This window comes from Lycorma delicatula, chromosome 5, assembly GCF_047948215.1.
Source record: "Lycorma delicatula isolate Av1 chromosome 5, ASM4794821v1, whole genome shotgun sequence".
NCBI classification, from domain to species: domain Eukaryota; kingdom Metazoa; phylum Arthropoda; class Insecta; order Hemiptera; family Fulgoridae; genus Lycorma; species Lycorma delicatula.
Genome location: NC_134459.1, coordinates 180,571,242 through 180,594,862, shown reverse-complemented (window position 1 = coordinate 180,594,862; position 23,621 = coordinate 180,571,242). Strand labels below are relative to the sequence as shown.

The 23,621-nt window shown below is 31.2% G+C and overlaps 2 protein-coding genes across 4 annotated transcripts in view; one reads left to right on the top strand and one right to left on the bottom strand.

The window, feature by feature from the left end:
- LOC142325654 (peroxisomal N(1)-acetyl-spermine/spermidine oxidase-like) overlaps positions 1-23,621 on the top strand; it is a 169,881-nt gene that overhangs the window by 47,744 nt on the left and 98,516 nt on the right. The gene's annotated exons all lie outside the window — the stretch shown is intronic.
- LOC142325655 (uncharacterized) lies at positions 1,009-21,914 on the bottom strand. The gene is made up of 7 exons (XM_075367683.1): positions 21,769-21,914; positions 19,073-19,328; positions 16,478-16,634; positions 12,882-12,971; positions 11,164-11,405; positions 9,009-9,206; positions 1,009-1,635 (listed from the first exon to the last, which is right to left on the bottom strand). Exons 1-7 carry the CDS (start codon positions 21,780-21,782, stop codon positions 1,309-1,311), a joined length of 1,284 nt encoding a protein of 427 aa, XP_075223798.1. The 5' UTR covers positions 21,783-21,914; the 3' UTR covers positions 1,009-1,308.

Genomic DNA, 23,621 nt, shown 5'->3' with positions numbered 1-23,621 from the left:
CTGAAGCAGAACCAACAATAAAATTTGCAAATTTATTCATTTTTGACAGATTGTATAGCTTATTTTTTCAATCTTCAAAGTCTTCTACAAGTTATTATCTATGAGGGTCTTGCATAAAAAAAACTTTACACCAGGTATACATTTATCAATCTATGCAAATGGAAAGGTAATATATTTTATAATGATAATTACCTGTTATGAAATATGGATCTATCATAAAAATACTTAAAGTAAACTAATAAATAGTAGCACCCTTCACGAACTTTAAAATTGAAGAAAGTCAAGTGTTGCTGGGCACATGAAAAGTGGGCATGTTCTACATGTATGTAAAGGCCTTTTTCTTGTTATTTCCTGTCAAGTGAAATGATGATAAATGTACTGAAAAGCATCAAACTGTCTTCGCAGGGAACACAAAACCAACAGAGTGGACTAATATTGAACTAGTTATTTTATTTCATGATAACACTTGCCTGCTCTTGGCTGCAACAACTCTAGCAATGTTTAAAACATTTTAGTTGTAATATATGTAAGCACCTGCCAGCTTTGATCTGTTTCTGAAAGATTTTAATTTCTTTTTTGAACTTAACACAATTTTACCCAGCAATAATTTTGGTAATGATCATGTTAAAAAAGCTGTTCCTGAGTGACTGATTTTATGTACTAAATGGCAATTGAAAAATGAGTGATCTCGCTCATTTTCACCTTATTATCAAATTTAAATGTTTAGTAAAGAAAGTTTTGTTGTTAAATTTGTTGTAGGTAAAATTTCTTTACTTTCTTCACTGCTTAGGTCTAAATTATATAAATAAAATATATAAATAGCCCCACATGAAGGATTTATTTATGGTCTGTTTACATTGAAATCAGTTTGAAAATAAATGGTAATGCTGAGAAATTAAAAAAAAATTAAATGATTCCTCTTCGCCGTATCAATGGATATTTTATGTAAAATTGCATACAACTTTGATAAAATTTAAGTACACAAATACACAAAGAAAAGTACACTAATGAATGAAAAAAATTATCGTAATACTTTATTTTCATATTTAAAAAATTTATTATAATCAAAATAACATGTTAAATAATTTAATTAGAACATATTCCCGATACAAAATAAAGCGTGTATGTGACTTGTTAGATGATGCATATTTAAATGCTAAGTATTTTGTTATATTATAAAACTACTAATTTTATCTTTCGATAGCATAGACTTGTATTGTGATACAAAATATTTTTAATGTAATTATTGCACATATTTTTAAAAAAATACAATTTCTGTATGACAAATTTTTATGTCAGTTCTGTAAATTAAAATCTTGATAGCGGAGTGAACTCATTCATTCTTTGTGCAAGGAATTCCAAATTAGATTCATAAGCCCAGGCCCTTAAAGTCGGTTCAGAAAAAAACAATGTGTTCCTTAAGATTGAAAACTTATCGGTGGTGTTTGGTATTATACAACGGAACTTATCGTTTAAGCATTCATTTCTGTGATAGTATTTTCTCATTAAATCAAGAATATATTTTACATAGCAGATGTCCAAACATGTCTCGGTGCTAGAATTAAAGCGAGGTCTTGATTCAAAATTAATTCTTTCAAGGTATTCTTCTGTGATGATTGGCATGATATAATCAGCCTGAAATCAAGAGTAATGGAGTTAAATAAAATCATAATTGAAGACCATTATAGCAAATCTAAGCCTTAAATGTAAAACATTACATTCAAACTACTCAAACTGATCATTTAAAAATTAGTATAACAAAAAAAAAGAATAATAAATATGTCAAAACTGGGAGTGAAGTAACCGCAGAAGGATATAGTGCAAAATATACAAAAATGTAAACAATGTAGTTTAGTTTGAATCTAAAAAAACAACGCGTATGAGTAACATGTCACCTACAGTAGCGGGCAAAGTTTTTATTAATAAATATTTATTATAAGTTAAAATAAATCAAAAATAATTAAATTTAATAAGATATGTGGCCCTCCTTTGACAATAAGAAGTTCTTTTACATGTTTTGGGATGGATTCACATCACATGCAGTTTTCATCTCTTCATTATTTGATTAGAGAAATCATTAGATGTACAGTCCAACTCCTTTTCTTTTAAATACTTCACAGATCCTCTAAGCCTGCCAGTCAGGAATTCTCAAATCCAGGACACCGTTTACTTGGGACCCTGGTGAGGTCACTGATATCATTGAGTAGCTGCTATTCTCTGAAGGAGACGATAATTTGCTGGAGCTGGAGGGAAATGAGGGGCCCATGCCATTGTTTGGTACGGAGAAACTTCTTGTGGCAGTGGAGTGTATGCCTGTGGATAAGGAGCCAGGCCCGGATGTGCTGCCTAACCAGATGGCTAAGCATATCTGGTGGCCTGGATGTGCCTAACCACCTGGTGGTGGCCCGGGCGTATCTGGAGACTTTTCTGAGCGTATTTGATACGTGTTTACAAGAGGATATGTTTTCTAAGAAGTGGAGGCGGTAGTGCCTTGTCCTGATTCCCAAGCCGGACAGGGACTTGTTGGTGCTTCCAGCCTCATACAAGCCCTTATGAATGATAGATGCCATTGGTGAGATATTTGAGAGGTTACTCCAACAGAGGTTGTCTGGTGCGGTGGAAGAGGTGGGAGGACATGCAATTTGATTTCTGCAAATCTAGGTCTACATTGGATGCTGTAATGAGCATTCCCTGGTGGAAGGGATAATGGTGAGCTGACGGGGGAACTGCAGGAGTAGAATGTGCGTCCTGGTTGCACTTGATGTGAGGAATGCATTTAATTAAGTTTCTCACTGTGCGATCTGTTGCACTATGGATCGCTTCGGTGTTCCAGTGTATCTGAAAAGGATCATATGCTTGTATCTCAGTGACAGGAGTATTGTGTGTGAAGTGGATGGCAGAGTTTTGTTGTCAGGAGTAAGCAGAGGGCTCCCTCAGGGGTCGGTCCTCTGGTTGACTGTATGGAATGTTACATACGATGGTGTATTTTGCCTTCATCTCTCCCCTAAAGTGGATATTGTGGGCTACATGGACAACATTGCTTTGGTTGTGGAGGCTGATACTCGAAGGGAAACCAAGGATAAAATACGTGAGTCTTATCGAGCGGTGGCTGACTGGATGAGCAAAGTAAGATTAAGTATGGCCCCGGAGAAAACAAAAATAGTTGCAATCTCTAATGCTAAACGGAGAAAAAAGATTTTAGTGAAGTTGTAGGGCAGGTGTGTATGTGATCCAAATGCACAATTAAGTATTTAGGCCTATGAGTAGATGCGTGACTGCAGTTCAGCACTCATGTCCTTGAGGCATGTGATCAGGCAAATAGGGGGATGCATCTCATTGCAGGCATCCTGCCGAACTGTGGGGGGCCCCACTGGCAGTAGAGGAGAAGGGTCTTGACTGGGGTTGCCTATGATGTGGTTCTTTAAGGGACGGAAATATGGGTGTTTGCTATGAAATACAAGTATAGAGCAATTCTTGAGTCGCTACACAGGAGATGCTATCTGTGGATGGCATCTGCTTATAGAACTACATCCAGAGAGGCACTCATGGTCATCACGGGTATTTGGCCAGTCAATCTTCTGGTTGCATTATGAGCCAGGATGCGTGAGTCTGCTGGCTTGATCCCTGTGGATAGGAAGATGGCAAAGTTGGGGATTGAGGAGGACACTTTGAGGATATGGCAGGAGAGGTAGAACAGGGGGTGAAGGGCAGGTGAACCCATAGGCTAGTTTTTGATATTAGCAGATGGATTGTGAGACCCCCCCCCCCTGGCTTGTTGAATTTTTATCTCACTCAGATGCTGATGGGCCATGGGGGCTTCAGGACATATTTATATTGTTTTAGACTAGACTATGTGGAAACCTACCATTATTGCAGAACGGAAGAAATGGCGCAGCACGTTTTCTTTGTGTCCCTGCTTTGCTGTAGAGAGAGGCGAAATGCTTAACTCCTGGGTACGACGGTTTTATTCCCGCCTGAGGGGCTTACGTACTTCATGATGGTCAAAGAAGAGCACTGGCTTGCTGCAGCCAGGTATTCCAGAGCAGTTGTGGGGAGGCTTTGGACGGTGGAAGAAACAAGGAAAGCAGACAGATGCTCGAGAGCTCAGGTGCAGAGGTCAGGGCCACGGGCAAGTGTCTAGGAAGCCTCTCAACAATGTGGGGATCGTCTGGATGCAGTGAACCTGCAGTCATTCCAATGCTCAGATTAGGAAGGTAAGCTCCGCTTTCTGGAGCTAATTAAAAAAAAAAAAACTTGAAGTACTCCTGGGTACGAAGGTTATGTTCCCGTCCGAGGGACTTCCTGGATTCCAGGCTAACCAAAGAAGAGCTCTGGCATGCTGTGATTAATATGGTTTAAGTCCATATGTAGGTGCTCTAGACAGAGCAAGAAGCAATAGAGCAGATGGGCACCTGAGAGCTTTGGTGCGGAGGACAGGGCTGCAGGTAAGTGTCCAGGGGTTCTCCAAACCTGTAGGGGTCGCCTGGATGCGGTGAACCTGTGGTCACTCTGATGCCCAGTGCAGGAAGGTAAGCTCCCCCTTTCTGAAGTAATGTCATACAGCAGTTTCCAGAAAGGGGAAGGACTATCACGGGTGGAGGTTTAGTTAGTAGGATGCAGGCACACATACGCAACTCACCGGGTTGGTCTAGTGGTGAAAGCGTCTTCACAAATCAGCTGATTTGGAAGTCGAGAGTTCCAGCGTTCAAGTCCTAGTAAAGCCAGATATTTTTACACGGATTTGAATACTAGATCGTGGATACCGGTGTTCTTTGGTGGTTGGGTTTCAATTAACCACACATCTCAGGAATGGTCGAACTGAGAATGTACAAGACTACACTCATACATATCATCCTCATTCATCCTCTGAAGAATTATTTTAACGTTAGTTACCGAAGGCTAAACAGGAAAAAAAAAGAAGAAAAAAAGGCACACATACGCATTCAATAACATCTTGCAGAACCTGTTAGCGAGTCCTACACTTTGTATGAAAATAGTATTCCTCCCTCGCTCTCTCACTCTCTCTCTATATATATAAAGATCCTTTAAGTAAGGTGTGGGAATTTTCCCACACCTTACTAAGTAAGTAAGTCAGTTAAGTTGAATATTATTAACACAAATTCCATGTAATTTTGATTTATGGTAGGCTAAGAGATCTTGCTGGTAAACACTATTTAGTTGGCTACAGCTTTTGTAGTCGCTCTTCACTTCATGTATATAGTAATCAAAATTCATTGTAACAACTGGTATAATAAGACCTTGTCCATGAATTGAAAGCTGCCATTTAATATTTTCTTGACAGTTGTTTATGATCAATGTTTTTTCTTCTCACATTTAATAAGAATAGTAATTACCAAACATAATAAAACGGGTTGGATCTGAACAAAGCAAAAAATTCCACTGTTTTCAATCGGTTCTCATAATTTTTAGCCAGTTCAGTCTTTCTTCCTTATATACCTATACCTATTATAACTGCGATTCAAACAGCAAATAATATTGAAGGATCAACTGATATTGAATTCTAGGAAGTGTTGGTCAGCAAAAAACTATACTTGAACAAGGTGGAACACTATGAGGAAAGACATAGTAATAACAGTGAAATTAAGCAATAACTTACTTTGGTAACATATCAACAGATTTAGCAAAAGAGGTACTACCCTGTTACTACTAAATAAGAAAACAACTGTACAGAGCAGAATATTGTCATCAATCACTTGACTAGTTTGAAACATTTCTCGATTTTTTTCTATTATATGCTAATTAGTTAATAATGTTAACTAACATTAGTTTCATTATAGTCTTTAATTATCTACTTTATGTAATATAAATAACCTTACTTCCTAGAAAGATCCTTCTGTTGCTAGATTAAGTAACTCAATGACCTGCCAACTATTTTGAAAGAGATTGTTGTATCTAAATTTGCAATCAACACATTTCAAAGATCAAAACTTTTACTGTTCTAGCTGTTCTATTGACAAAAATTTGCTGTTATAAAGCTTTGTGCTTCTAAAATTTTAAAAATATTTTTAAGATTCCTAAATTAGGTATGCGTGTTATGTACTGTAACTGTAATGGCTGAAAGTGAGCTGACATGAGTTGCATCACTCTGTTACTTCAAAAATGACATATCCATATCTAGCACTGCCACTTCAGGCTTACTAAGGAAAATGGATAGTGAAATGTTTTCTGCTGCTTTTTTTCACAGTCAAATATAAACTGTATAACAGCATGGTTGTCCTATCAAAATGCAAACGTGACTCATGAATACAAGTTACTCCTTCGCTGTAACTTGTAGTTACAGTTCCATAACATAAACATAATTATTTTAAGAGAAAGCTACTCTGATTTCTGAAGCTTGTACCCCAGATGCTTTATGCACATCACAACTATAAGAAAGACTGAAATGGTGCATATCAACAGAATTAATGTACCTCTTTCTGTCATGAAACTGTGTTGTTACTTAGTCTGCTTTGACTTAGCGTGGGAAAACTCCTAAACTAATAATAATGGTAAGTTTATTTTCTGTGTAAAAGCCTTCCTTACATCATCTATCCTACTTGTACCATCTAAACAAAATTCTTGAATAAAATGTTTTTCTATCTTAATATTTAATGCACACAAAGTTCCTGTTTTTACCGCATTTTATTCTTCTGCATCTTCATTTTATTCTTCTACAATTCAAATTAAACCTCTCTTGTAAATTAATCTATACCACTCGGTATTTTCTAATTTTTTTAGTTTCAATTAAAGAACATCCTCAGCAATCATAACATCCAATTTTTTCCTTGAAGCGACTATTAAATTTTTCTTTCAATTCTTGTACCCTCTTCAACGCATAGTTTATGTTGCAACAGGTATTGAAAACATCCATTGTAAGATTTCTTTTTACACTTGGGTTTGCCTCTTTTTGTCTTATATTTGGTTGCAGCTACATGTATAATTTTTTCATGATGCCAAAAGAAAGAAAATTATAGAAGATTACACAAAGAGTATTGGAATTAACATTATAAGCATAATTATATGAAATGGTTCTATTTTGTAACTTAACAAGTGGAAATTTTGTGTGATGTCAATTTGTAGATGATGTTACTCTGACATTTTATATGAAGTGAATCAAATTTAAATGGTAATTTTGCTATTCTATGCAGCAAGCAGTTCCGAGGTAGATGACGGAATGGGATGGTTAATGTTTGGTGTGTTAAAGAGGGGAATCAAATGGTTAGCTCCTCCGCTCTATTCTGTCGTCAGTACAGCCATGAGTGAGCAAGAAGTTCTATCATCTGTTGCACAACTATAATCATAAAGTTTTTAACTAATGACATTTTTTTTAACGACGAGTTTTTAACCGTGGAAATTTTAACTTGTTTAAGATACAGTTTGGGGATGCTACACTGTCCCAGAACTGATTGTTTATGTGGGCCAGACAATTTAAGGGCGGGTGAGAAAACGAAAGTCATGACTGACGCCCAAGGTCAAGTCTCACAGCTGACAACATCCATGCTATTTGAGAGCTTATCGTAGGTGATCGCCTGTTCACTATTGAAGAAATCAGGTCAGAAGTAGGTATGAGCTATGGGAGTGCTCAATCCATTATCGCTGATCATCGTGACTTTAGAAAGTTTAGTACTCTATGGGTCTTGAGGTTGTTGACTGAAAATCAAAAACAGGTCAAGTTGGAGATCTGCAAGAGATTTCTGAATCAATTTTGGCAAGAAGTGGACGATCTTTTGAGGTGCATTGTCACATGTGATGAGACATAGGTCTATCATTACACTCCATTGTCAAAAATGGCAAGTAAGGAGGGGCATAGGAAGGATGTGAGAGCTGCACAGTGAACGCCAAAACCCTCTGTCAGCCGAAAAAGATTTTGCAACGATTCTTTTTGACTTGAGGGGAGCTTTACTCATTGATTTTCTCCACAATCAATGAAAGATGAATGGGGCTTACTATTGCCAGCTACTACAGTCAACAAAAGCCGCCTACTGAAATAAAAGATGGGGTATGTTCATTTCATCAGAGTTGTCAACCTTCTCCATGTCAATGCCAGGCCACACACCGCAATTTTGACGAGGGATAATAAATTGAAAAAATGTAAAAGGAAACCCTCAACCACTCTCCTTACAGTCCAGATTTGACCCCTGTGACTATTTTTTGTTTGCGCCCTTGAAGGAATCGCTTGGAGGGGAACGATTCAAAAACAATCGTCAAGGAGTGAAGGAATCACTTGGAGGGGAACGATTCAAAAACAATCATCAAGGAGTGTATGTGCAATTGGTTGATGACTCATCTTCAAACTTTTTATGAACAAGGAATATTCAAACTTCCAAATCATTGGCAAAAGTGTGTAGATTGTGCAGGAGACTATATACAGAAATTTTAAGGTATGAATTGTGTATATTATTAATCGATAAATTTATTAAAAAGAAATTACCGTTTATATTTGATTCACCCTCACAGTCTCTTTCATATATCAATAGAAGATTTTTTAAATGAAAAATTACACAGTTGCATAAACAAATAGAATATTTTTAATGATTATTACTTAGCACTGAACTGTTAATTATTACTTAGTATCGTTATTACTTAGTATTAAATCCTCATTACTTAGTATTGAATTGTTAAAGTCATTCTGACATTCAAAAAAAGATTAGTCAGAAAACTTGAAGCAAGAAAAAGACAGCTTTAGTTCACACAGCAGTAGTTACTTAAGGTAATTTTCAGAATTATTTTTCTTATTACTTCTGAAATGCAAGATTAACATTTATGTTAGTGCAAAATTTTTTTTTCATGTTGCAATATTTGTTGATATCACATCAACAGCAAGATTTTTTACTCTTTGGGGTTTAGAAGTAAAAAATGGTGGTATAGTGACTATAATCATCACTAATTTATTGCTTCATGCTATCGCAAAGTATTAGTTGTGATTAACAATTCACTCAATAGTATAAATTAGAATAATATATATATGCGATGGGAATAATAATGAAAAAATTAAGTTTTATAACAACCTGATCGAAAAGCACTTTTATCAACAACTCTGGATTTGATTGTATTATTTCTGAATTTTCATGTAAAATCAGTACCCCACATGGAGGTCGATCTGTACTAGGATTCCTTAAAGCTTGTGCAATTCTGTAAGCATCTTGTTTTCCATCACTGGCAAATGTTAAAAACACAGTTTTTTTGTACGGTCGTACTGTTGAGTTCTATAACAATAAAATAATAAATGAATATGTTAAAATTACATTTTTTTATTGAAAAAATAAATAAAATCTTTAATAAAACTCGATATAAATATATACATCCTGCAATGATCATTTACCTTCATCAACATAATTAGTGTAAAAATACAGAAATATACTAGTTAAATAACTGTGCATTTAAGTTTTTAGTTTTTTATTAGAAATGCTGAAAACAAGATTTATTTCCGTACAAATATCCAATCCTTCAGCGGTAACTGATTTTAGAATATTATGGTAAAAAAAGAAATATCAGGATTGTTAACTAGGTGAATGATTGAGGCAGTCTCTTACTTCTCTTTGATTATTTGTTTATTTCAGCAGAACCAAAATATCTAACAAAATCCTTCATATAAGAAAAAACATTTTCTTGCTTCCTAGAAAACTTCAATATTCATTTAAAGTATAAAATTTTATAATTTTTCAAATTTTTTTCATACGTGGTTCTAAAATAGATGAATTTATTAAAAAAGGAAGTAGATAACTTATTGTGAGAATCTCATTGGATATTAAAACAATCGTACATCTGATAATATTGAATGAAATGGAATTTTAAAGCAAACTAGGTGAATATAGAGAAAGATTGTACAAGAATCATGTGGGGATGGCAAGGTTTGATTCAAAGAAGAGACAAGAATGTAGTCTACCTTTTACTTTTTAATGTTAGAGGAATTAAAGGAACAATTTGAGAGTGGAATATCTATCCAAGGAAGTAGGACAATGCTTTTGAGATTTGCTGATGACAATCTTCTTTTGCCAAAAACTAAAAATGAGTTGAAAGAAATTCTGAATGATTTATAGATAAGATAAAACATTCAGTTAGAAAATAAATAAGAATAAAATTTCAGTACAAAAAAAAAATTATATAAAGCAATTTGTTAATTTTCAGAATGTAATTTTTCTATTTCTTTAATAAAGAATTCTGGATGAACTGTAAAATATCTTAGGCTGTTATTAACAGTTTTCTCTTAAAAAGTTTAATTTATATTGAAAATTAGCGGATACAAGGAATGTTTTATAACTTTCATCTTAAAGTAATTTTTTTGTATATCAATTTAAAAAATCTATTTAAGACAGGGACATCAAAATTCAAACAGTTTATTTTTACTAATTGTAAAAAAAAATCTCATTACTACCTTTCCAAAGTTACAGCCAGTATTTTTCTGTTATTAGTAAACTTGTAGACCTAATAAATAGTTAAAATAGTTATACATCATAATGCTACATGAAAACATAAGTAATATGTTATCGATAAATTTTTTTAAATTAATCATATATTTAGAAACGGCGTTCTTTCCCAGCCTACAAAATGTTTTCTTGATAATATCAAGATGAAAAATAAAAAATCTAGTAAATGAATGCAAATAACTTGGGAGATATACATTGCCAACTGCATTGATCGAGACATCTGTCACCGACAGAAAAGCTCTGTGTACTTCATGGAGAGGGTGGGATTTTAGATATTGTAAAAGTAAAATTCATTACTTATTTTTGTACTATAATATGTTGCAATTTTGATAAATAATTTTTAATTATTTCACCTAAAAATAATTTGCCTATAAATTTAGATTACCTATAAATAACTTGCAGACAGTTTTCTGCCTTTGCCTCAGTAGCTGTATATTTGAATTTTTGAATTGACATTCTAGTTGTAAATTCAATTCAGTTTTTTGTTGTAAAATGCAAAGTGATGAAAACATCTGAAAACTGAATAATTTATTATAATAATGTTGTAAAATAAGTTTTCGGTTGTTTCGGTTATGTAAATAAATATAGTTATCAAATTATTTAATCTATAAAGATATAAAAAATACCATTACTGTAGATTCACGACATCGACTTATTTTTATAATAATAATAATTGTTTTTTGTTAGAAAACTACTTTAAAAATTAAAACATGGAAAATCATAAATTACTGTTTACCGTAAGTGTTGTTTTCCGAGATGCTTGTTGTAGCCGATCATTTACTATATTAGATCGTAGTGCTATTTGTTGTTGAGAATTTGACATAATTTCCACTTCACAGGGTGTCAGTTCTACCTTATTAGTTTCAGAAATTCTAAGTGAAATAGGTAAACGATCTTTTAAATATTGTATGTTCTTATCATAATCCTTTGGATGAATTATCATAGTGTCCGGAGTACCAGTATCGTTGTTTGTAGGAGCTGATGAAATAAAATTTGGTAGAAAAGTTATATTAAAAATTAAATTATTAATAATCAATCAATACTAGCTGTAAAAAATATAAATATTCTAAATGGGAATAACGTTTGTATTATACTTACACGCACAAGTTACCAATTCTTTGTATTTACATGTTATTTCCTTTGCATTTTCTTGAATGTTCTGTGCAGGCTCTTTCTGTCACTCCCATATATCCCACTGTTTTCTTGTTTTTCATTTCATTCCCCTTTGTTTTTCATCATTCTTCATATAATCCTTTCTTATGCGATACACAGTAACTTATCGGAAAGCTAAGCACCAAATTTCAATGAGTTATACCCCCTTACATTCAGTAATTAAATCTGATTAACATTGAGGCCAGATAAAATCAGTCCATTTAAATGTTAATGTATTTGTTGATAAAAAATAAAGTAGTAAAATATTTATTTAATAATTTCAGATTGCTAATAAACAACAGATCATTTTCTGTATATCAAGCAAAACTATGGACTCACTCCTGCAAGTAACTGCAACTTTCTGAACTGGAGAGTTTAAAAAAAAAAGAAAGTAATTCAGTTAATCAATACTGGAGCATGAGTGACACACATTTTGATATAAATGCAGAAATAATTTTGGTAATATTGACTGAAAAAAAAATTGAATTATCACCTCCTTTATTACCTACTACTACTACTACTACTATTACATTATTACTCTACATCATTATCTCCTTTATTACCTATTACTACTACTACTACTACTTCTACTACTATTACATTATTACTTTGCATTATTTGTAAGGTAAAAATGAATGATAAGCAGGCCATTAGTTTTTTAAGTTCTTCCATTATCTATACATCTCTACTTAATTTTCAATTTGAATTTTATTTTAGCAATGATAGGTTTAGATTTATAAGCAATTTCAATCTCTTTTTGTCTAAAAATAATTATAACAACTTAAAAAAAAAACAAACTACTGTTAAAAAGGAAAATCGACTCAAACAGATATTCAAAGAAAACATACTAAAAACTAAATTTTAAGCTGACAACAGAATTAAATATAATAAAAATTACTTTCATAATTATAATTTTTACCAAAACATTTATTAATCTCATATAGAATAAAAATTAACATAATTTAAAAAAATGCATCGACACTAGACCAGTATAAAAATGAAATGAATCTAATTTTGCAAGTTATTTTTATAGGAAAAAAATCTTTCTACATGAAATAATATAAAAATAAAATAATTTAATGTACTGAAAAAATATAAAAGAAAACAAGTGTAACCTAAGAGCTAATAAGAGTAACCTAACAATGAAACAAGAACCGATAAGAAAATATCAAAACATCTATTTCTTTGTTGTGTAATTGTACATACCATACAATTTTTTCACACACAAAATTAAAATTTGGAGTTATATAAACTGTTTCAGTATGGATATTTAAAAAATGATGGAAAATAAATATTGTTTACCAGATATGGAACTAAATCCACTATCATACTGTCCATCTCTGTTATATGCTGTCTGCTGTTCAACCTTGGATTTAATCTCATCAGCCAAACCTGAAAATGACAGTTATCAATAATTATCAAAAATACTGTACAGGATAAATTAAACTAAACATTACTTTAATGAAACTCATAAAAATAAAATTATGATTGTATTTTAACGATTCAACATTTAATCATTTACTTGACTTAATTTACAAAATGCAAAGAAAAAAGTGGGGTTTTTGGGGGGGGGGGGGGGAAATCAACAAACTAAAACTGAAAATAAGGTTGAAATATTGAATGAGATGAATAACCTTTTCATCCGTACCTAGGTTTGATGATTATACTGAGAAAGATGCAAAAGAATGATTACTAATTAATTAATAATACCCAAGATTCCTATGCTTTAGTTAAGGCAGTGCAAAATCCATTAAGAAGCTTGTGTTATTGAGAACGATTCTGGCAATTATAATGAGGTAGATGATAATGCAGGATCTTCTTGCGCTGAATCTTTCACTGTATTAGAATTATCAAAAATTTAGTATGAATGTAAACATGAACCGGTCGGACATACTTTAATAAAAACCGCTTGCAAAAATAAGAAATAAAAGGATTATTAAAACAATAATGATAATTATTCTAAAATATATAACCTAAAAAAATTGTGCAAAATAATTTTTGGTTATGACAATGATTTTGTATTACATAAGATCAAACAAGGTTCTTGATGGAAAAATTTAATTAATTGTTTCAATTTTTTTAATAATATACCACTATTGTAGCTTTATATGTAGGCTGTGTTGTTTTCAAAGATTTTTTAAAATAAAAATAGTAGAGAGAAACACTATATTATTAATTCAATGATATACATTTAATGATTTTAAAAAGAGGCGTTTGCAAAATCACAATAAAAATATTAAAAAAATGGTACTTGGAAGCGATTCAGAGATGAATGAATGACAAGCCTGCTTCGAGATTTGATATTATTGTTAATAAACCATTGAAGGATTTATAATAATAATAATATGAACACAAATTATTTTTTGAAAACTTAATTATAAAATTGTTTAGGAAGATTAAGATTATGAATGTTGCATAATGGATTTCAGTTGTGGTATAAAATACCAGAAATTATTGTCTAATATTTCTTTAAGGATTTCTATATAACCAATGAGCTGGATGGTTTAAAAAGCAATGTTTTAGAGGGCAGTCCTGACAATGATCATGTCTAGTAGTAATGAATATTCTAGGGTTGAATGATAACTTGACCGATAAAGAATCTATCGGCGATTAGTTTTATTCACTAGTTAATGATGTATTCTAAAGTAAAATTCATTAAATATTTGCTTTATTAAACTACGCTATACATAATGTAATGCTTTTTCACTGTTCAACTTTAGATTGTATGTTCACATTAAATTAAGGTAATGTTAATCTTACTGGGGAAAGTGAGGAATGTTTCCTGTTATTTTTATTTATAATTATATAATTATTAAAATTAAATTCAATCATTTTCTGTTTTAATTTTTTGATTTTTAAAAATATGCTTCGCTTCTTAATTGAAAAGTTAAAATTTGACTGCAAAATTAGATATGTTTCTTTATAAATGATGGTGTCTTAGAATTGATGAAATTCAATATTATTAAATTTGAGCAATCTGTAGAGGTTCATGCTGCCTATAGAGTTCCAATCTGCAATCACCTAGCATGTATTATACCTGGAGCAAATGATGTCACTCTGAGCCATCACCTGTCAAACACATTGGGTTGTTTGTAAACAAAATAATAAAAATATAATTTTGTGTAGTACTGTTCTACTTATTACCAGATAATAATGTAATAAAGACCTAACAAAAAAAAACTTCATAATATATAATAATCATATATAACATAATATAATTTACTGATCTGTACAGACTGAATTCTATGCAAGTGGTACTAATGATAGAGATATGATTTTAATTTATCTTTCAATAATATATTTCATTTCTCAGCTACATTCTTGTAAAATTTAAAAGCATTGTCTTTGCCAAAAGTAAAATATTTTCTTATAGAAAAATTAATAAAAAATTTTAATTACAGAAATGTTTTGTAGTTACTTTAACTTATTGTTTTTGGTGCTACCCAAAAGTTCGGGGAATTTGAATTTTGCGTGCGAACCATTGCTGGTACGATCTGCTGCCGCTAGATGTGGCTAACAGTACTCTTTGTGAATCGGTGTTCTAACAGCTGTGACGGTGAGAGGCTGCATTGTTGACTTTCGTGCGGTTGTGTAACGTTGTGTTTTACCGCTTCAGCGAAGTTCTAAATGGCAGATTTTAAAGAGCAAAGAACCTGCATCAAATTTTGCTTTGTGCTTAAAAAAAACTGGTGCGGAAACCCATCGCATGCTTGTGGAAGCATTTGGTGATAATGCTATGAGTAAAAGTAAAACTATTTGCGGTACAAACAATTCAAAGATGGACGAACGACAGTCGATGACGATGAGCGTTCAGGAAGACCATCAAGCGCAGCACCGGAAAACATTGCGAAAGTGTGAGAGGCTGTTGTTGCAGATCGTAGACAAACAATCCATGATGTTTGTGCAGTTGTACAAATGTCATATGGGTCCGTGCAACTCATCTTGTCAGACAATTTGAACATGAGACGCATCGCTGTAAAATTCGTACCGAGACTGTTGAACAGCGACCAGAAATAAAATCGCGTAGCTGTCTGTAGTGAATTGAAAAATTCAGCAAGAGATGACCCTAACTTCATCTCCAACATCATAACCGGTGATGAGACACGGGTGTACGGGTATGACCCTGAAACTAAGCAGCAGTCATCGCAGTGGAAGTCACCAAGTTCACCGCGGCCAAAAAAAGCACACCGAGTTCACAGCAACGTGAAGTCCACGATGATTGTTTTTTCGACATCAAAGGCATTACCCATAAGGAATTTGTTCCTATTGGTCAAACTGTCAATGGGATGCTCTATTGTGAAGTTTTGAAGCGGTTACGTAAAAACAATAGGCGCAAACGTTCAGATCTGTGGGTTAACAACAGCTAGGTTCTGCACCATGACAATGCGTCCGCGCACACATCACACACGTTGGAATTTCTTGGCTTCCAAAAAGATGGTAGTGATTCCTCACCCACCCCATTTGCCTGACCTTGTCCCGTGCGACTTTTTTCTCTTTCCAAAAATAAAATTTCAATTGAAAGGCCGTCGTTTTAACACAATTGAGGAGATTCAGGAAGAAACGCAGAACGTGCTTTGAACACTTACACCTGCGGACTTCAAGGGAGGGATGCATGGAATCATGGGAAAAACGCTGGGATCACTGTATCAATGCCCAAGGGGATTACTTTGAAGGAGACAGTGGAAATTATAAGTTACGGTAAGCTATTTTATTTTTACGGTAAAATTCTGTGAACATTTGGGTAGCATCTCGTATAACACTTGTGTTAAGTTCTATAGTAAACTAATTTAGTCAATATAAGGGTAGATTTTTTTCACTACATAAAGTTTTGTATATTTTGTGGAAAAAAGATATTTTACTTTAAAAAAAAAAAAAAAAAAAAAAATTTTATAACTTACTCTTTATTAAAGGCTGAACTTTTTTTATTGTATCTAATCGATCTATTTGTTGAAGGACTAAAATAATCTGGTCTAGTGTAGCATTCCTTTGTTGAGCATATATCATTAAAGATAACTCTGCTTTATCCGTACCTGCTGAATCTTGGTTGGAAATACACTGAAACAAGTATAAAGTATTTTTGATATTTATATATTTGCAATAAACTGATTTTTTAAATTTCTTTTGACCTATTTATATAAACTAATATACTTTGTAGTTGCAGCGATACATTTTGGTAAAGGTAACATTTTAGAGGGAAGATGCATTTTTAAATTTTGAGTGGAATAAAACTCTTTTTCCATAGAATTGTGTAATTAGAAATTTGTTCAAAAGTGTGAGTATTTGTTATACAGTAAATGGTAAAACCGGATGTGGTATTTATCTACTGTTATTGTCTTTGGTATGGAAGCGAATAAACTTTTTTTCTAAAAAGATGAGGTGAGGGCATTTCTTCAGCCTCATAAATTTTACATAATAATAATTTATACAGAGTATTCTCCTTTTCAAAACAACATAATTATAATTCTTACCATAATCCTCTATGGCTTAATTTTATTATCAAATTCTAACCTGTTAGTGTCTCATTGAAAATCATTATCAATTTTTTATCCTCCTTTGAAAATTTTACCTCCTGTACTGTTCCTCTAGATATTTTACCATTTATTTTTTCTCCTGATCAGAGATTTCTACCACATTTTTGAGTTTAATACATTTTAGCTTCATTCCTCCATTGTTTTCCTTATTTTTCTGAATCTACTTTTAAGTTGTCAACAATTAATCTCTTCTTTACCTCACTGTATCTCTCTCTTTCAAACTATCTTCCTTCATTTCTTAAAACGTTTTATTATTACTTCTTCAGAGCCTATATATTGTCATGCCTTGACCATTTTTTCTACATACATTCAGCGATTCAGTTTAAACATATTTTTGATATTGATGTTTTTTTTTAGTAACATTTACTTTTTTGTTTTATTTTATTTTGCCTTAAATATTTCCTCATTCTGGCCAGCCATTGTCTACATCAACTACTCTTGCAAATATTTCCAGATGTTTTTTTTTTTATCTTCTTATGCGTTAACCTGATTATTTGTTTTTTAATTTGCCTACATTAAGCAAAACATGTAGTCTGTCCCTATTCGATTTTAACTTGTAACAAAAGCAATATAGAGCAGTTTAAGGATGAATTTGAGAATGGAGAGAAAAAAAGAAATGTAAAATTTATTGATGACTTTTTTGGGCAGAAACCAAAGATTAGTTACAAGAAATTCTTAATGTAGAGTAAAAACAATGAAATGCAGCATTAAAAGAACAATAAAGACAGAAATATTACACGATATATTGCAATTAAATATAATACAGTTTTATCAGATGTTAAAGAATTTTATTATTCAGACGGTAAAATTACAAAGAAATAAAGTAAGAGAATAAAAAGTAGATAGGCATAAATAAGTTGTTTTAATATAAAAATGAATTCTGTTGGTGTTGTATGTAGATCTAATGGAAAACAATTCTTACTAATATTCTTGTGAAGTATAGCTTTTATCATGAACAATAAAGAAATATTAGAAGTCTTTAGAATGTGCTACCGAGGGAGGATTTTGAAAATTAATGTTGACAAAACATCACGAGAAGAGATGAGCTAGGTTAACGGTATTGAATCATCCTGTATTAACAGTTAATAAAGATTGTACAAAATGTTACAATAAATTCTGACATACCAGTAGAAAACAATTAAGAATTGAATATTAGTGGCCTCTGTATGCCGGTTTAAATGATATTCCATTTTTAGAAACAGGTTTGGTACTATTGGATACGTTGAATACTCCACAAATCACAGAGGGCTTTGTCCGTTAAATAAGCTAAATAGCCTAATTTAAGCAGAAACGATCAAAATGAGCACATCATTGCTCGTTACACAATCATGACATATGTCAGGCCACAATTCTGATTTTTTCCTCTTAAAAGAATCTTGTATGATTTTCATCAGCCATTAATCAGATCATATCAAATTTTGCATCCTGTTCGCATTTCTGATTTTAGCTGCCTGCATCTGAGGTTGTTGTTCACATCTTGCCTGTTGCTGATTCTCAAATGCGCTTGACTGTTTTAGAACATCCATACCATTTGCCAATTTTAACAGCTCCAAGGGACCATAACTTTGTTGGCCTAATGATGTCTCTGTTCAACTTCAAACCGTTTATGTAGTTTTTCTGTGATTTATGAAATCTGATAGTATAAAAAAATCTCTGGCTTGAAAAAAAAATGTCTTAAATTATGTTCATAGGAAATTTTTACAGTAATTAATTATGTATGGACTTAAAATTATTAATATGAAAAAATTCCAAAAAGTTTTCAGGCATCTTGTACAGCTGTCTTGAACTGATAGCTGCATCCCTTGCTTGTGTAATTAGTGTATCTGTAGCTTGTAACACCCCTGGTTTACCCACAGGTGTGTCAGAAATAGATAAATATCAGATGTTTCAGATCTGATAATAATTATCAGATGAACTGCAACAAAATTGTGATAGTATGTACTAAAATATTGCAATAATTACCAGAATTTTCCCCCACGGAATTCCAAGTTTTCCGGCAAAATGTTGCCAACTTCCAGGTTTATTTGGGGCCACAGATGTTAAAGATTCACACAATGTTTGACGCGCTTCATAACCTCGTGGATGGAGAAACCATGATGCATGTAGCCCCTTAGATAATTGTATTAACTCAGCAGTCAATAAACTGTCTTGACAAGCCTGTTCTTGTGCTCCTTGTAAAGCAGCATTGCGTAATTCTTCTAATTCTTGATTTACAAACCTGAAAATAAAAAATGGGAATGTTGATTTAATAAATGTTAAAATAATAATCATTTAATCAAAATTTACCAATTAGTGAAAATTTCATGGAAATGGATTTTGTATTATGATTTTATCAGACTAATGTATCACAGAAACACTTTGATGACAGCAGCAGCAGTGAAGTCACTATTTACATTTAAAATGTATGCATCCAATGTCAAATTAATATCAGTAAGTTCTTACAATTTGTTTAAAAGTAGGTTATTTAAAATCTTCAATTTTTTGTCTCCTTTTATGTTAGTCAAATGAGAAGTAACAGATTAAAAAAAAACTTCATATTACAGCCAACCTTTGTATAATTATATCGACTTCTTTTATCAAATAAGTTATTATTATAGAATAACTTATAATCATTATGGTATAATCATATAATGATAATGCTTATCATATCGTCGTATTATTATTATTGTAAGATGTTTGAGGATAAAGAATCTTAACTGAAAGTGGCTGTTTGAGCTTCATTAGTATAGAAATACTTTTTGTAAATTAATTTTTTTTCCCAAAATTGTATGGACCGTTTCATTCATGAGTATAGGCGAAGAGTTTGATACTTTTCAAAAATATTTTAAATTGTTCAATATTGTTTAAACATTCAGGTTATACTTGAATGTTGTTTATATTAACATGTATAAATTATTTATTAATTTATTTATGGAAAATTTTCCTTTAATTTCAATATTATTTTCAAGCTTGTTTGTTTTCTATTAAGAATTTTCAGCTATTCAATTCAAATTATCCAGTCAGGTTAATTTTCATTTTTATTAATTTATTAGACAGCAATAGACATTAAAACACCTTGTTTTAAAATAAATTTTCTCTCCAGAAAGAAATCTTTTGTAATTCTTTTAAATAACAAACATACAAAAAACCCTCAATTTATTTATAGTTGTCATTTTTAGTTAAAAGTTATTAATGTATGCTAAAATTAGCGGTCTTTTATTTTTAGATATGAATTATATATATATATATATATATATACCTTGTTAGTAATGACAACTGTTTATAATTAAACTATAATAAACTTTTGCAATATATCTTTTGATTTACAGTAGAGTACAATATTAATATATAATTGTTTTCTTGTTACAGTTTAATGTATTTTTAAAAATATTGTTCATTTAGTTAAAATTATGAAAACCTGTTTTAGACTAAGATTTACTTTTTTTTGTATAAGTAGTAATATGATATCTGTCTATCCTTAAAAAAGTATTATTACAATGCATGTCCAAGGTCATAAAATAAATAATAAACATTAATTAAAACTAAACCTTCAAATAAGTGGACTGTTCTGGGAATATTTTTTTTTTTAAGGATCTAATGGTATTTCCATTATTAATGTTATTGCAGTCAGCACGTTTGTTTTTAAACTGATTAAATTATTTATTTAGTTTTGAAATATAAAGGCTACTTGTTAAGGTTTTGCTAGAAGTTCTTTAAAATTATACATTTATTTAATTGTGCGTTACGAGTTTACTTTCCAAAAAAATTCAAATTACTTCTAAACAATAAATGAGTTGTACAAGTAAAACAATATGGTTGTAACTAAACAATGTTTGAAATTAAAACATAAGCTCTGTTTTTCTTATATTTGTTTTTTATTCTTAACAGTTAATTGTATGTACATCAAACAGATGTTTTCTTGTTGAAAAATTTATATTTCAGTATAGCAGCAGTTCACTCAAAAAATTATATTCATTTTATTGTGAAATATTTTTTATGGTAATAATCTTTAATATTTATTTTTATTTGCACAATACAAATTTATGCTCAATTAATTAATTGTTTTAGTACATTACTGGTTATATTTCCATCGGAAATATATCCATTGTAATGATTTATTGCTAGAAGAGAAATAATTTATGTCTGTTGTTTTTGATAATTGGAAAATCGGATGCAAGCACGACTAGTTAATTTTGTTTACGTAATCGCGAGGGATCTTTTATCATTCAATATTCACCGATTAAATGCGGCTGAGAAAAAGCATAGTTGTATCATAAATGAAAATATGAACAGTTAATATTAAAACCAAAAATAGATAATGAAAAATAAAATTATACACCATGTACACTTAAGATTTCAAATTTTGAGGTTAGCATTCACAATTTGCTGTTATCTGCCTTAATTTCACAAAAACAGAATGTATATGATGATTTGTCTTGGAAGTGGAAAAATATAACGGAATTTAAAAAAAAAATTTGTTTAGGTGACCAAATCGTACCTTTAATTTTAAAATATTAGCATAATTGAAATGTCAGTTCATTTTAAAATTACAGTGTCTAATACAAGAGTTCCCAAAACACTTTTTCTAATAAGTAAATTAAAGTGAATTTATTTATTATGTATCGGATTACATAAAATATATTGTTTTATAAGATTTAATAATTAATCTTGCACCTTACCTCTCTCGAGCCATTTCCAAGCATACTTTCCTCGTTTATGATCGATGATTATGATCGTTTATAATCGATGATTATAATCGATTCTAAACAATCGAATTAGATTTGTCTGGGTGAGTAAATTTCTTTGGCAACGCCCATATAATTATGAATGACTTTCGCCTACGCTGTTAAATTGAATCGAGGGGAGTCGCTATCCCCCCCCCCTCTTTCAAGTTGAAACGTGTCAGTGGCGGTGACGCTCTTTGGTATCTTTCGATACCTTCCGTACCTTCAAATTTATGTTATTAAATAAATAAAAATGATTTTGGTATATGAATTGTATTTAAGGATCCTGAATAAAACTTTTTTGCTTAAAACAGTTATTCGATTAGCATTCTTGTTTTTTTATTGGAACGCATCAAAGTCCTACCGTAACTACTCAAGATACTCATACTTCAGAAGTGGTCCTACCCAGATCAGCTGATCAAGAACCATCACGAATGCCTCGACCAATTTTCATCAAATTTTAACATTCATATCTAAATTTCAATGAAACTGATGTAGTAGTTTGAAGATTTTTTGAGCCCCAAAAATTTGATACATAGGCATATATATATATTTATAAAAATATAAAACACATCCTGTCAAGCATTTTTCATTTATTTATTATATTGATATATGTCAATATAATCACATTTTTTCAAAACAAATTTTTTCTCTGAACTCATTTTCAAAATTAGTGATCATTCTATTTTTTTACAAAAAAGATTATTTAGGAGAAAGTATGACTTTATGATCCTCACTACTTTGCCGATTAAACTTTCATTCAGTAATTTGCCTATTACATAAAGTTTTTTCTTCATTTCAATATATGACATTTTTATTAATTATACACGGAACTCTATGGACAATGCCATTTTCAACTCTATGTAAAAAATAAAAAATGAAATCAAAACACATCTGTCAAGCTTAAACTATCATTTGATCATTTTCCTTCTACATAGTTTCATTTTTATTTCAACATAATTTTTATTAACTTCACATACATCTTCAACTCTATGCAAAAAATGAAATAAAAAAAAATTCTGTGAGCTTAAACTTTCATTTGATCATTTTCCTAATACATGAAGTTTCTTTTATATTTCAGTATAAGATATTCTTTTCTACATGCATCTTTATGCCTAAACATATTTATGTTGAGCTAATGTTTTTTGCAAACCATTTATATACTAGTTCTCAATGAAAGAGATGCGATGAACAAAATTTATAAACTTATTTTTAAATAGTACTCTTAATATTGTTTCGTATCTTATTGAATTCATCCTGTAGAATTCATTGTAGGATAAATTGCCATTGTAGAATTCATAGTAGGCAATCTATTGTAGGATAATTTGTCTCGTATTGAAATGGGATCCTTATAGAAAAAATGGTATCAACCAAGTAACCCGTATCATTGCTCGATTTATTTTCAATCTAAAACACACTATTATGCCTAAACATAGAATTGTATGTAGAAAAAATTGTTCTATATTGAAAACTTCATGTAGTAGGAAAATGGTCAAATGAAAGTTTAAGCTTGACAGAATATGTTTTATTTTCATTTTTTTAAATTATTCAATCAGATTACTGTTACATGATCTTTCCCCCTGTGTTGTTGATAAACTTTGTTGTTTATCAACAACAAACTTATTTTTGCTGTTGATAAAATATTAAGAAGTAAAATAGCTCTGCCGTACACATATATAAAAAATGGTGTTCACTAATGAATAAATAATATTGAAATTAAAAATAACAAAAAAATTGTTTCCTTTAATATTTCAAATATGTACTCACAAATATACCATAATGATACTTATTAAAAAATACTCTTATTA

Coding starts and splice junctions, on each gene's coding strand:
- LOC142325655 (XM_075367683.1), bottom strand. Junction 16,635..19,072: donor TTCCGTGGGGGAAAATTCTG/GTAATTATTGCA, acceptor TACTTGTTTCAG/TGTATTTCCAACCAAGATTC. Junction 9,207..11,163: donor CTCGGAAAACAACACTTACG/GTAAACAGTAAT, acceptor TTATTGTTATAG/AACTCAACAGTACGACCGTA.